Below are 14,041 nucleotides of genomic sequence, written 5' to 3' on the forward strand. Positions count from 1 at the left end.
GCAGGCTAATGCAGGGTCTTCTCAAGGAGACTTTGGAAACTCCTACTGCTCCGCCTACTCCTCCTCTCTGCTGATAAGACTTGTGCTGTCTACACTACTACCTTTCAACTTGTGCTGGGATTAAATTCTGCTGGTCTCAGGGAACCTGTATCCTCCTTAAATTCATATTAAGTAGGTTCAAAGTTAGAAAAACATCACCAGTCAATAGAAGATGTTCCCATGAGCAATTTTTTCCATGCCTTTTACAAAATATTAGAAATATTGTTTCGTCTTTGTGTAAAAAATGGACCTAAACCGAGTGCACGCCCCATGCACAAAGGCTCAGTCCTCAGTGCAGAGGCCCAGCTGCTACTACAAAAGGTTAAAAAATCCCCCAAAATATCAAAAAAATAAATGCCAAACTTAACGTTGAAGGGAAAAAAAGCTCTGATTTCATACCATTAAATCTTCATTAATCAATCAACATTTCTCCCCGAGCACTTGTCTTACCTCATCTTTGTTCTGGCCTGATTCATTGCCTGTCTCCACAGAGACTGTCACATCGGAGAGGTTTCCAGGGCACGGGCTACTATCAGGCAACTTTCCATCCATCACTATGTAATGTCTTTTGGCTCAAGGTCACCTTCCATTTCCACCACATGCCGTGCCTCTGTCGGCGCGGTAACGCTTGTGCATGTATTTGTAGAAGAGTAGGCGACGGTCGGCGATCCAGGCCAAGATCACACACACAGGAAAGTAAAGCAGCGTCACTATAGCCTCCCACACCTGGTAATACAAGAGCGTCACATGATTTAAAAACTCCATCTATTAGAAATACATTTATATACAGTCATTGGAACACCACCTCTACACCCCGGGGGATGACAGCCAGATGAGGTAGAGCCAAATGTAGGCAAAAATACTCCAGAAAGCCGTAATGAAAAACACCCGCAGGTGTTTGATCTTGCGAGTCCTCCGTCGGGGATCACCCAAAACGCACAGGCCTTATCACAAACATATTGAAAGCAGCGCTGCCCACTATGGTGCTCGGGCCGAGCTCCCGCAAGAAAGTTGTGGCCACACACCTGGAGAACAAAAGACAAACATCACACAAACACACAAACAAAATCTATACACATATTAAATATCCTGTACACATAATTACTACATGAGATAAATCTGTGTTTAAATATTAAGTAACACACATTGGTTGGTTTGTAACATCAAGTGGTGTTATTGGTTATCTTATCGGTATCTGACTAAGAAGCAGGTACTTTGGGTTATTGTACCGCCAGATACAGATTGTGCATCCCTAGTTGTAAATGTATTTTTTATTAGCTATTAAGTAGCATATGCATGTGCATACGATTGAGTGTAGACATTCACAGTCAAAACAATTTTTTTGTGTGAGGACATACATTAAGGTGTGAAATGTCTCGTGTACCTCAATGACAGAAAGCAGGATCTCAGGCGCCGAGGAGCCCAGAGCCATGAGCGTGAGGTTCGACACGGTCTCATTCCAGACTCTCACTGTTATTACTGTTGTTTCACCGTTGGGTTTGGTGATGGTCACCTCCTTCTCCTACGGAGTTTAAACTCATTATACACAAGTTCCTGTTCTGCATTTGAACGCAGTGGTGTAGAACGTGGCGGAAAGTTGAGGATGGCTGCATAATTGAAGTTCAATAATACCTGAGAGGTGATGACTTCAATGGACGACATGAAACGATCTGCGATGATAGACACACCCAGGATATGTAAATGAGACAGACGAAGTAGACAACCGCCCTCCCCGCTTGCTCACCGACTGGAGGATTCATTGGCATCCAAACCGGCAGTAGGATACCGGGTGAACACTTAACGTTGCCCGTACATGTCTTCTTGCCAGACTCTTGTACTGTTACCAGAGGTGAGGCGGCTCGGGGGCGGACGCTCGCTCTATAACCTGAGGCTTGATGGAGTACAGGGGTGGCCAGGAGGAGGAGGAGGAGAGGAGTGGGGATAGGTGAACAGTGGGTGTCCCATTATGTCTCTGAGTCAGCCGGGGTCTTGGGGTCAGATTCTGGGTCAGAGGACTCTCCTGCAGGAACGAGGAAAGAACAGAGATCAACAAGATCAAGAGGTCTAACTGGCTGACTGTCAGTCGGTCAGACTGAAATATCTCAACAACTATTGGATGGATATCTATGAATCTTTTTACAGACATCATGGTCCTCTAAGATCATTACATGTACACATTATGTACCACTGTGTCTAGGCACAACCTCATAGAGAAGCTAACATGAGTCTTGTTAAAGGAGCAGTGTGTGGATTTAGTGGCATCGAGAGGTGTTGTGCTGTTGCAACCCCTTGTGTCAACCTGTCTTTCCTAGCATGAAGAACTATTGTGACCACAAAAAAACATGAAATATCCTACTGGGAGCCAATGTTCAGTTCGTCCACTCTGGGCTGCTGTTGTAACGTGGCGGGACTCTGTTGGGAATTATTCACCAAACTGATAGAAACCAAAGAGAAACAATGCAGCAGCTTCAGTTTTACAGGATGTTGTTTTACAGCCACATCGCTGAGTTTGAAGGGGTGCAAATCTAAAAATAATTCCCTTTTAGGGCAGTGTTAGATCTCACATTGATTCTCTGTAGGTCTTCTTCCACAGAGTCCGCCACGTTTCTACAGCAGCCCAGAGTGGACAAACTGAACATTGGCTCCCAATAGGATCTTTCATGTTTTTTTGTGGTCACCATAGTTCTTCATGCTAGGGAAGACGGGTTGACACAAGCGGGTTGCAATCAGCAACGACACCTCTCGATGCCACTAAATCCTACACACTGCTCCTTTAACAAGACTCATTTCTCTATGAGGTTGTGCTTAGACACAGTGGTACATACATGTTAATGATCTTTAGAGGACCATGACTGTCTGTAAAAAGATTCATGGCTATCCATCCAATAGTTGTTGAGATATTTCAGTCTGACCGACTGACAGTCAGCCAGTTAGACCTCTTGATTCTTGTTGATCTCTGTTCTTTCCTCTGTTCCTGCAGGAGAGTCCTCTGAACCAGAATCTGACCCCAGAGACCCCGGCTGACTCAGAGACATAATGGGACACCACCCTGTTCACCTATCCCCACTCCTCCTCCTCCTCCTCTCCCTCTTCCTCCTCCTCCTCCTGGCCCACCCCTGTACCTCCATCAAGCCTCAGGTTATAGAGCGAGCATCTGCCCCCGAGCCGCCTCAGCCTTCTGGTAACAGTACAGAGTCTGGCAAGAAGACATGTACGGGCAACGTTAAGTGTTCACCCGGTATCCTACTGCCGGTTTGGATGCCAATGAATCCTCCAGTCGGTGAGCAAGCGGGGAGGGCGGTTGTCTACTTCGTCTGTCTCATTTACATATTCCTGGGTGTGTCTATCATCGCAGATCGTTTCATGTCGTCCATTGAAGTCATCACCTCTCAGGTATTATTGAACTTCATATTTTATGCAGCCATCCTCAACTTTCCCGCCACGTTCTTACGCTCACTGTGTTCAAATGCAGTAACAGGAACTTGTGTATAATGAGTTTTAAACTCCGTGTAGGAGAAAGAGGTGACCATCACCAAACCCAACGGTGAAACAACAGTAATAACAGTGAGAGTCTGGAATGAGACCGTGTCGAACCTCACGCTCATGGCTCTGGGCTCCTCGGCGCCTGAGATCCTGCTTTCTGTCATTGAGGTACACGAGACATTTCACACCTTTAATGTATGTCCTCACACAAAAAACACTGTTGTCTTTGACTGTGAATGTCTACACACTCACATGCATAATGCTACTTAATAGCTAATAAATAAATAAATTTACAACTAGGGATGCACAATCTGTATCTGGCGATACAATAACCCAAAGGTACCTGCTTCTTATGTCCGATACCGATAAGATAACCAATAACACCACTTGATGTTACAAACCAACCAATGTGTGTTACTTAATATTTAAACACAGATTGATCTCATGTAGTAATTATGTGTACAGGATATTTAATATGTGTATAGTCGTTGATTTTGTGTGATGTTTGTCTTTTTTGTTCTGCCAGGTGTGTGGCCACAACTTTCTTGCAGGGGAGCTCGGCCCGAGCACCATAGTGGGCAGCGCCGCCTTCAATATGTTTGTGATAATCGGCCTGTGCGTTTGGGTGATCCCCGATGGAGAGACTCGCAAGATCAAACACCTGCGGGTGTTTTTCATTACGGCTTTCTGGAGTATTTTTGCCTACATTTGGCTCTACCTCATACTGGCTGTCATCTCCCCCGGGGTTGTAGAGGTGTGTTTCCAATGACTGTATATAAATGTATTTTTAATAGATGGAGTTTTTAAACCATGTGACTCTCTTGTATTACCAGGTGTGGGAGGCTATAGTGACGCTGCTTTACTTTCCTGTGTGTGTGATCTTGGCCTGGATCGCCGACCGTCGCCTACTCTTCTACAAATACATGCACAAGCGTTACCGCGCCGACAAGAGGCACGGCATCGTGGTGGAAATGGAAGGTGACCTTGAGCCAAAAGACATTGACATAGTGATGGATGGAAAGTTGCCTGATAGTAGCCCGTGCCCTGGAAACTCCTCCGATGTGACAGTCTCTGTGGAGACAGGCAATGAATCAGGCCAGAACAAAGATGAGGTAAGACAAGTGGCTCGGGGAGAAATGTTGATTGATTAAATGAAGATTTAATGGTATGAAATCAGAGCTTTTTTTCCCATCAACGTTAAGTTTGGCATCTATTTTTTAAATTTTTTTGATATTTTGGGGGATTTTTTAACCTTTATTGTATAGTAGCAGCTGAAGAGTGACAGGAAAGCCGGGAGAGAGAGGGACAATAACTTGCAGTAAATGGCTATAGGTTGGATTCGAGCCCTTGGCCTCTGCACTGAGGACTGAGCCTTTGTGCATGGGGCGTGCACTCGAGTTTAGGTCCATTTTTTACACAAAGACGAAACAATATTTCTAATATTTTGTAAAAGGCATGAGAAAAATTGCTCATGGGAACATCTTCTATTGACTGGTGATGTTTTTCTAACTTTGAACCTACTTAATATGAATTTAAGGAGGATATCAGGTTTCCTGAGACCAGCAGAATTTAATCCCAGCACAAGTTTGAAAGGTAGTAGTGTAGACAGCACAAGTCTTATCAGCAGAGAGTTGATTAGGAGGCTGAGCAGTAGGAGTCTCCAAAGTCTCCTTGAGAAAGATCCCTGCATTAGCCTGCAAAATGCATGCATAAGAAACACTTTTAAAATAACCTTTATCCTCACACAACTCACAACAACTCAAAATCTCTCCAACCTTTGGCAAAACGTACATCGCTATAAATCAGCTGCTTTGTTTGATTTTTCTTGAACAGGCGCTTCGCATCCTCAAAGACCTGAAAGAGAAACACCCAGACAAAGACATGGACCAGCTGATCGAGATGGCCAACTACTCCACCCTGATCCAAAAGAAGAAGAGTCGCGCCTTCTACCGAGTACAGGCCACGCGCATGCTGATCGGTGCTGGGAACATATTGAAGAAACACGCTGCTGAGAAGACACGTCGCCCGGCAGGTCAGGGCGCTGACCTGGCCACATGCTCGCACATTTGTTTTGAAAGTGCCCAGTACCAGTGCACAGAGAACTGTGGCTCCATGAGCATCTGGGTGATCCTTGAGGGGGGCACGGGCCAGAACACTTTCTATGTGGACTACTCTACAGAAAATGGCTCTGCCAATGCCGGGGCAGACTATGAATGCAGTGAGGGGACCCTGGTTTTTAAGCCAGGAGAGACCCGCAAAGAGATCAAGGTGAGCAAGTGAAATCATTTATCAACGTCAGTTAAATTTTATCACATGCATCCATGAGGAGAGTGAACATACAATACTTTGTGCTTACCAGGTGGGCATCTTGGATGACGACATCTTTGAGGAGGACGAGCATTTCTTTGTGCGTCTTCGGAACCTGAGGTTAGATGAAGGAGGAAAAGAAGGGACAGGAACTCCACCCAAAGGTAGACTGGTGGAGCCGCTCCTCGCCACCATCACCATCTTGGACGATGACCATGCTGGCATCTTCACCTTTGGCCAAAAAGTGCTGCGGGTGAGCGAGAGCACCGGCACGCTCACTGTGACGGTGGTGAGGAACTCAGGCTCCAGGGGCACCGTTGCCGTGCCGTACCACACGGAGGACGGTAGCGCCAAGGCTGGGGTGGACTTCGAGGAGACCAAAGGAGAGCTGGAATTCACCAATGAACAGACCAGGTGAGGCACAGTTAGCGATCAGAGGTAATGTCTGGGAAAGAATACTTTAGGAGCCACAAAGTCTGATGGATGTATTTCCTCAGAACATTAATCAATTCTTTTTTCAGGAAGGCACTCTTGAGGTTGCATCTTCCTACTCGTCAACATACTAAACATTAAAACACAGATTTTACATTACCAACAAAGTTCCAAGGAAAAGGCACTCAATGCCACGTTTATTAGTTCTTACCAAAGACATAAATCTATGTCCAACTACTTGTTGATATCCAAGTCTAAGTAGTGTTGTAAACTGCAGTAAAATCCCAAAATAATATGATATATCCCACATATCTTAATCAGAAAATACTGCATGTGGAAGCCTAATTCAGGATATCTATATGGAATATACTGTTTACATGATAACATTTTGAATACTGTCATTGTTTGAATAGTAGTGTAAAGTTACCGTGCATATAAACATGCTTTGTGCGTTCATGGTAAGGAAGGAACGTGTCATTCAATGCACCGCCGTGTCACTGATTATGATTAACAGATTAACAGTTTATGCTGATACTTGGACTTTTAATGGGAATTTCTGAGAATAAGAAATATATAAAACATCACAACACTTTTTAAATGAAGCTGCACCAAACCAATGAGACAATAATGAAGTGCCATTCTCACACAGAAACCTTAATACTGGCCGATTACTTCTTTTCGGAAAAGGGGCACCTGAACCTCAGGGAAACATTACTGTGTTATCAGCCAACCACTCCAGGTGTAGGAGGTCCTTTTAGACAGAATTACCTGACGACTTGACACCCAAAGATAATCCCATCCTCCGATCAGGTGTGGGAACCTGCAGTCACCCCATGTAAGCTGACAGATCATTTTCCCATTAACTTTTCAGGTTATATAAGCTGTGTTTGCGCATGGACTAATTGCACACTTAGCATTATGTAATGTTGTCTATCAGTAACGGATATGACAATTTGCAGATCATAGTAAATGGAGATGTGTATGACTGTGCAGTCTTATTATTAAATTTTTTTTCTGCTGGGTCCATTATGCATTATGTTTATATGTACAGCTCTGAGTTGCTGGGAAGTCATCAGAGTATTCTATGAAGGAACTATATCAACATTGATTAACCAGTGTATTGTTGAGCTACAAGTCATTTAGTTTAGCTGTATTTCTTTGGCACAGTGAAAAGCAAGAGCACACTATGTTTAAGCCTGAATTATTAAAAGGTCCATTGTGATTAATTATTTAGGTCACTTCAATTTGCGGTGTGATTTAGATGGTAGAGCAAATGTTTAAGGCACTGTGTATTTATGTATCTTATCGTTCACTGTGTTTAATAGTACTTTGTTATATAAATAATGAAAATACATGTGTGTGTGTGTGTGTGTGTGCGTGCTTGCATATCTCCAGTCAGGTCTTAAAAGTGCGCATTATAAATGTGGAGGAGTACGAGAAGCAGGAGAACTTCTTCATCGTGCTCGAGGACCCCAAATGGCTGAAGCGAGGACTGTCTGGTAAGCGTCTGAGCAATAACGTGACTTGTAGGTGAGGTATAAGACGATAACATAATATACAGTAGTACACTCCAAGTAGTTGACGGCAATATCTAAGATCAAGTATCAAAACAATAACAGCAGTAACGGACGCGGCTGAAAGCCAGGCACCTGCGTCAGAGCCAGTAACCGAAGATTACACGCTGCCATTCACTCTGTGTCTCTTTCACTGTAACGCAGGCTCTGCAGCCAATTATGAATTTAGTATCCTTCAGTTGCCTGTTCTCTGTAATCTTAATGTATCGAAAGGATGGTGCAGGAATTGGATATGCGCTTGTTAATGGAGGCCAAAAGAATCAATTACATTAATTTGTAATGTTCAGAAATGTTTTTCATTAGAGTAAGAGTGGGGGAGCTATTGTGCACTGTGCATGAACAAAGTGTATTAATTTTTTCTTATTCTGCTGCACTCTAATGTATTAGATGTGAAATTGTATTGAAATATTGTCTGTCTGTCTTCACAGCACTACTGCTAAACCAGGGTAAGATGGTTTGGGTGTTAAAGGTGCAATGTGCAGCATTGTTACAAAATATCGTGAAATTACAAATATGTAGAGGACATAAATTCAATTCAGTTAAGTTAGTGCATTTCTCAAAATTTACTAGATTACTTCCATTTACACTACCCGATTTTGTGTGTGCATCATTGCCCTTGTTAAACTCTCTGAAAGCTTTAGCTCCACTTATGATATTATTGTTTTATGCATCAGCTTATTATGACTTTTACTTCCTGGAAGACAGTAAATCTTCATTGGTTAATCATGCTCGCTGAGCCTGTTTTTGCATGACCAGCTGCTTGCACTAGCTGGAACAAGGCCTATGTGCATCAGGCCAACTGTCAGTAACTGAGGGTGGGGACTCGATGCCCACTGGGGACGGGATCTGGGTCAGGACAGCTGCTGATGCAGGGACCTTGTTGTTGCTGTGGTGTGACGGGAGCAGGGCCACTAGGAGGTGCATGGCTTCTTTTTGGGATAGGCCCAGTATCACTGCTTGGACTGAGGTCTGTCTACACGACAGGACATAAAACATCCTTTCTTTTACTAACATCCAACTATTTAATCCCTCCCCTGATGCCTGGGATTATTAGGATTAAAACCATTTTTTTCTGAACAGAAATTTACAGGCAGTGCTAGCTGTGTACCATCCAACCCACACGCTCTACCAGTCATATTCTTAGATGGTTAGGGTTTAGACCATGATTGGGGTTTGAAAAAATATGTTTTCAGATTTATAATTATGGCAGCAATAATCTGTCTAAATGCTGCACGTGGCACCTTTAAAAAAGTTGTGCAGTGTGTGTGTTTTTTTTTCTTCTTCTTTATGCTTTAGGTATGAGCCTGTACCTTTGACTGAGGTTTAGGATGTGTGGGTGCTTGTGCTTGTGTTTCCACCAGGCTATCAGACTGCTTGACTCATAATTTAATAAACTGCTGCAGCCATGAGTGCTGCAGGGCTGTTATTGCAACTCGTGCTCTTAATCCTGAGATGACCTGTTTTGCTTTTTTTCGACCCACATATTACAAATAAAACTGAAAAAACGAATAATAAATTATAGACACGATGAATTAAATGTATGTGACTTCCTGACAGGCAACCCCACCCCCGAGGAGGAAGAGGCCCGGAGGATCTCTGAGATGGGCAAACCGATTCTAGGAGAGCACAGCAGGCTAGAGGTCGTCATAGAGGAGTCCTGTGAGTTCAAGGTGTGTGAGTGGCTGATAGGAAGCGTTACACTAGCAGAAAACTAACTCTGTGCTGCATGTTTGAGGACAAGTAAAAAATATAAAGCACGTCAAGACAAAAGATCTGTGTTGAAGTGTGAACAAAGTTTAAGTATGTGTGTTTTAATCCATTAACCACCCTGCACCCTCTTACTTATCAGACAGCCAATGGATTACTAGACCAGGTAGATCTTCTACTAGCATGCTGTGTGTAATTTCTCATTAAACATTAAATTCTTCTGATTCCAAAAATATTGTTTTTTCACATCACTTTTCTTGTGCATTGCATGCATCTTTATTTGAAATGCACTGAAGCCAATGTGTGTGTATCCGTGTGTTCTCTGTGTGGTCGTGTGTATTTGGGTCAGTGAATTTAAAATTCAGACTCTGCAGCAAAACAGTTCAGCCAGTGGTTTTGTGAGTGCACTACTAATATTTCCCACATAAACCTTTTTGACCAAACCCAAACTTGAAATATTATATTTTATTGTCAGAACAAATTAAAGGAAGAATTTGGGCTTTTTAACAGCCTCCGAAAGGGCTTGACTAGATTTTATTTGACAGAAATATGAACCCATCTGTTCTGTGTAACACGAGCTGTGTCTACCACTGCCTCATTACTGACCTATTTAATGTCTTGTAACAGAACACGATGGACAAACTCCTGAAGGACACAAATCTGGCTTCAGTGATCGGTACTCACTCATGGAAAGAGCAGTTCATCGAAGCAGTCACAGTCAGCGCAGGTTAGTAACAATTGTTGTTGTGCAAAATCTGTGAAATTAAGAAAAGGCATTGATCAGAGACTATATAAGGTACCTTTTTCTTTCCTGGTTGTTCAGTTTTGTGTGGAAATGATATTTTAAATGTATAACTCTTCAACCTTCGTTCACTTCTCAGCCTTCTCCTCTTCTATGTTTGTTCTCTTAAACCTGGTTGGACAGGAGTCATGAACAGGACACCTACATGGCTATTGTTACTTCACAAGAAGCATGTGCTTTACCAATTTTAAAAGAATAGTTCAACATTGTGGGAAATACTCTCATTCATTTTTTTGTCAGTAGAGGTTGAATGTTGCCTGCCATCACTGTGGGTGTGTGTGTGTTTTTATGTGCCAGTTATGTGCTAAAGTAAGTCCAAAATATTTGTTTGTTTATGTGCTTCCTGGCAGAGAATTACTATTATTGTATAACAGATTAATCATTAGACATTTCACATTCATAAAATGGCACAAGCTACCCCAGGAATATTATTTTCTGCCATCTCCACATGATCCTTGCCCTGTCAGTACTGATAAGCACTATGACTCTCCCCATGTCAAAACAAGTGCAAAACATAGAGCCCAATATGTGACTTCATCATTTGTATGTTGCTTTGTTTGATTCATCTTCACTGTGTCTTTTTTAAACAGGTGATGGAGACGAGGAGGAGGAGCAGCGACCACCGAACTGCTTCGACTATTTCATGCACATATTGAGCCTTTTTTGGAAGATTCTCTTTGCTTTCATCCCACCCACCGAGTACTGGAACGGGTGGGCGTGCTTCATTGTGTCAATCTCTGTCATCGGTTTCTTAACAGCCATTATTGGAGACCTCGCTTCCCATTTTGGCTGCACCGTCGGCCTCAGGGACACTGTCACTGCAGTGGTCTTTGTAGCACTGGGGACTTCACTTCCCGGTAAGTGACCAACAGGGTGACAAAGTTTAGTTCCAGACGTCTTTGCCAAGAAAAACTGAAAGTGTATTGTGTTGGGTTTATTTTCAAACTCCGCTCTTTTTTCCCCAGATACCTTTGCCAGTAAAGTCGCCGCCACTCAGGACCAGTATGCAGATGCATGTGTGGGAAATGTGACCGGAAGCAATGCGGTCAATGTGTTTTTGGGCATTGGGGTGGCCTGGTCCATAGCTGCCGTTTATTGGGAAGTCAAAGGTAAGGCCTTCTATGTGGACCCCGGCTCGCTGGCCTTCTCCGTCACACTCTTCACCATTTTTGCCTTCTTCGCCATGGGAGTGCTGATGCTACGCCGGAGGCCGTCCATAGGGGGCGAACTGGGAGGACCAAAAGTTCTCAAAATCCTCACTGCACTGCTTTTGTTTGGACTCTGGTTCCTCTACATCCTCTTCTCCAGCTTGGAGGCCTATTGCCATGTTAAAGGCTTCTGAGAGAGCACAGCAGGGGGGAGAGTAATGACTCCACCATAACAAACACACATCACCGGGATATTTACCTGAACAGTACTGTTACAATAACTACCATTGAGAAGACCTATCATCACTTGACAACTGTTGCCATGGTTCATAATAAAATGTATACATGCTCCATGCATGAAAATATGTCACATCCACTCACAGGACAGTTCCAGTCAGTAGAACTGACTATGACAGTGCTGAGGTGGACTTAATAACGTACATATTGTGACGGTTTTTGATAAACGGTAAGCATGAAGTCGCTGGATTTTGCTTGATACTGGCTTGGTGGCTCGTAACCTGGATTTCCAGTTTGGTCTTGTTTCTCCTTGTGTTTGTAGAGGCTGGCTCAGATTAAACTACCTGAGGTGGTAATTAAATGAGAAACTCAATGCTGCTTTTACACAGATTTCAAACGTACCTGACGATACACGACAAGCTGCCCCAACACATGAAAATAATAGTTGCAGAACACCCCTCTGCTTTTGTGTTGTAGCAGTAGGACTTGTCTGAGTGTAACATCACGTGTATACCGTGGATACTTGTCACAGGCAGAAGTGGAAACTGTGTTCAAACTGTCATCCATTTTGTTTGTTGTCAGCATTAACCCATATTTAGGTCTTCTTGACCAGTTTAGAGTTAATTGGTAACGTAGTGCAAAAAAAAAAAAAAAATTTATTGTTGCTATGGTTACCTCAAGTTTTTTTTGCACACAGATTTAGATCAATAGTTCAGCTGTGGACTGCAAGTGTTTGAGCTGTCTTGGTGTACAATTTTGAATGGAACTGCCAGCCAATCAGAAACAAGTATTTTGGCTTTTTAAATAAGAAATGTACACAGTTTGGTTACAATCTACAGTTTGAGAGATAAGCTGCTGCTGTGAATTATCCCTCACTGTTATGTGACACAAGGCATTGTTTAATGTTATGCACATACTTATTTTGATCTCACTATTGATAATATTAATGATCAGAAATACACTATATGTACCCAGTATTGAAATGTATAAATAATTAGATAATGAAAAAAAAAAATCATAATATCTGCCATTGAGTGTTTCTGTTCACCCCTAAAGTTTTATCTGTTTATTTATCAATGGTGTCATTTAATGTCTTTGTAATTTAATGTATTTGATCTGATATGAACAAAAATATATTGTAATTTATTGTAAGGTGTCATAATTACATTGAAATTTGCATCCATCATCTTGTTTTTTTAAGTACTGTATGACTTGGTGCTGAAGAAGACATAGATGGCATGTCACACTGACTAAAATACACATTATGCTCTTAAATTCTGTGTTTCATGTTAAATAGAAAATATGTTTTAGGATTGTGCATCCAAAAATCATGGATAATAATTTCAGGATTCTTGAAAAAAGTAATCATTGGTGACTCTAAATTGCTGTGAGCGTGAACGAGTGTTTGATGAACTGACAACGTGTCCACCTCACGCCCAGCTGGGACTAGCTGGGACTGGCTCCAGCCCCTGATAAGGATAAGTGGTTTCGGAAAATGAATGGATGGATAGATGCCAATCCTATGTTAAAGGCATTAAAAAATAGAGAAAGCATTTAGTGTCTGCTATGTGTGGCTCCAGCTGAGATCATATCCATATGAATCTAATTATCTGCAACCGGTTTTCATGATTTTGTGTAATATACAGGTCAGTTACATTAGAGCAGGAGCACTGGGTTGAATGTTTTTCCTCCTGATCATTTGGACCAACATTTGGCAACACATGGAGGAGAAGAGTGAGTTTACATGATGCAAATACAGTTTGCATAAACATTTCCTCCCTGGGTTTCTGACCTGTAAAGTTTCTGATGTATAATGTAATGTACTAGATGGAAAAAATCAGAATCAGAATCCGAAATACTTTAATAATCCCAGGGGGAAATTCTTTTTGTTACAATACTCCAGTATTCAAACAAACAAAAACAACATATGTAAACAAGTAACCATCTATTAAGAACAACATATATCTATATAAACTATATATGTATTAAAGGTATATAAAAGATCAAATTTACAGTTAAATAATGTGCAAGAATAATGGGAATATTGGGAAACATTGCATATACAAGGTTATATAAATGATATCATGGGGTCACAGTCATGAGGTTTGTGCTTTAAGCCCGCCTCCTTTCCTGGAGTGCGCGATAACTGAATGATTGACAGGTGATGTGACCAATGCGGTGTGCAGCGTGTGACGCTGTGCTGCTGCGTTCACAGCCCATCGTTGGAAATTAGAACATTAGAGCAACTTGGTCTAAATAATTCACAACCGTTGTAAGAATAATCATAGTAAAGTGTTCTTTCGCTTTGTCAC

The 14,041-nt window shown here is 42.3% G+C and overlaps 1 protein-coding gene and 1 pseudogene across 2 annotated transcripts in view; one reads left to right on the forward strand and one right to left on the reverse strand.

The window, feature by feature from the left end:
- LOC113744370 (sodium/calcium exchanger 3-like) overlaps window positions 1-1,825 on the reverse strand; it is a 3,740-nt pseudogene extending 1,915 nt beyond the window's left edge.
- Window positions 1-12,771, forward strand: part of slc8a2a (solute carrier family 8 member 2a) — a 30,344-nt gene extending 17,573 nt beyond the window's left edge. The window contains exons 2-15 of one of the 2 annotated variants that reach the window (XM_027273227.1): window positions 3,020-3,319; window positions 3,395-3,432; window positions 3,553-3,690; window positions 4,049-4,276; window positions 4,356-4,634; window positions 5,356-5,790; window positions 5,882-6,243; window positions 7,657-7,760; window positions 8,264-8,281; window positions 9,393-9,505; window positions 9,685-9,708; window positions 10,170-10,269; window positions 10,935-11,201; window positions 11,310-12,771. In XM_027273227.1, the coding sequence (XP_027129028.1) occupies window positions 3,076-3,319; window positions 3,395-3,432; window positions 3,553-3,690; window positions 4,049-4,276; window positions 4,356-4,634; window positions 5,356-5,790; window positions 5,882-6,243; window positions 7,657-7,760; window positions 8,264-8,281; window positions 9,393-9,505; window positions 9,685-9,708; window positions 10,170-10,269; window positions 10,935-11,201; window positions 11,310-11,686 (2,727 nt within the window). In that variant the 5' untranslated portion in view covers window positions 3,020-3,075 and the 3' untranslated portion in view covers window positions 11,687-12,771. Of the gene's footprint in view, window positions 1-3,019; window positions 3,433-3,552; window positions 3,691-4,048; window positions 4,277-4,355; window positions 4,635-5,355; window positions 5,791-5,881; window positions 6,244-7,656; window positions 7,761-8,263; window positions 8,282-9,392; window positions 9,506-9,684; window positions 9,709-10,169; window positions 10,270-10,934; window positions 11,202-11,309 lie in introns of both variants that reach the window. The other variant, XM_010746732.3, reaches the window with a different exon arrangement.
- Window positions 12,772-14,041: the final 1,270 nt, after the last annotated feature.

Source organism: Larimichthys crocea, chromosome XXII, assembly GCF_000972845.2.
Source record: "Larimichthys crocea isolate SSNF chromosome XXII, L_crocea_2.0, whole genome shotgun sequence".
NCBI lineage: Eukaryota > Metazoa > Chordata > Actinopteri > Sciaenidae > Larimichthys > Larimichthys crocea.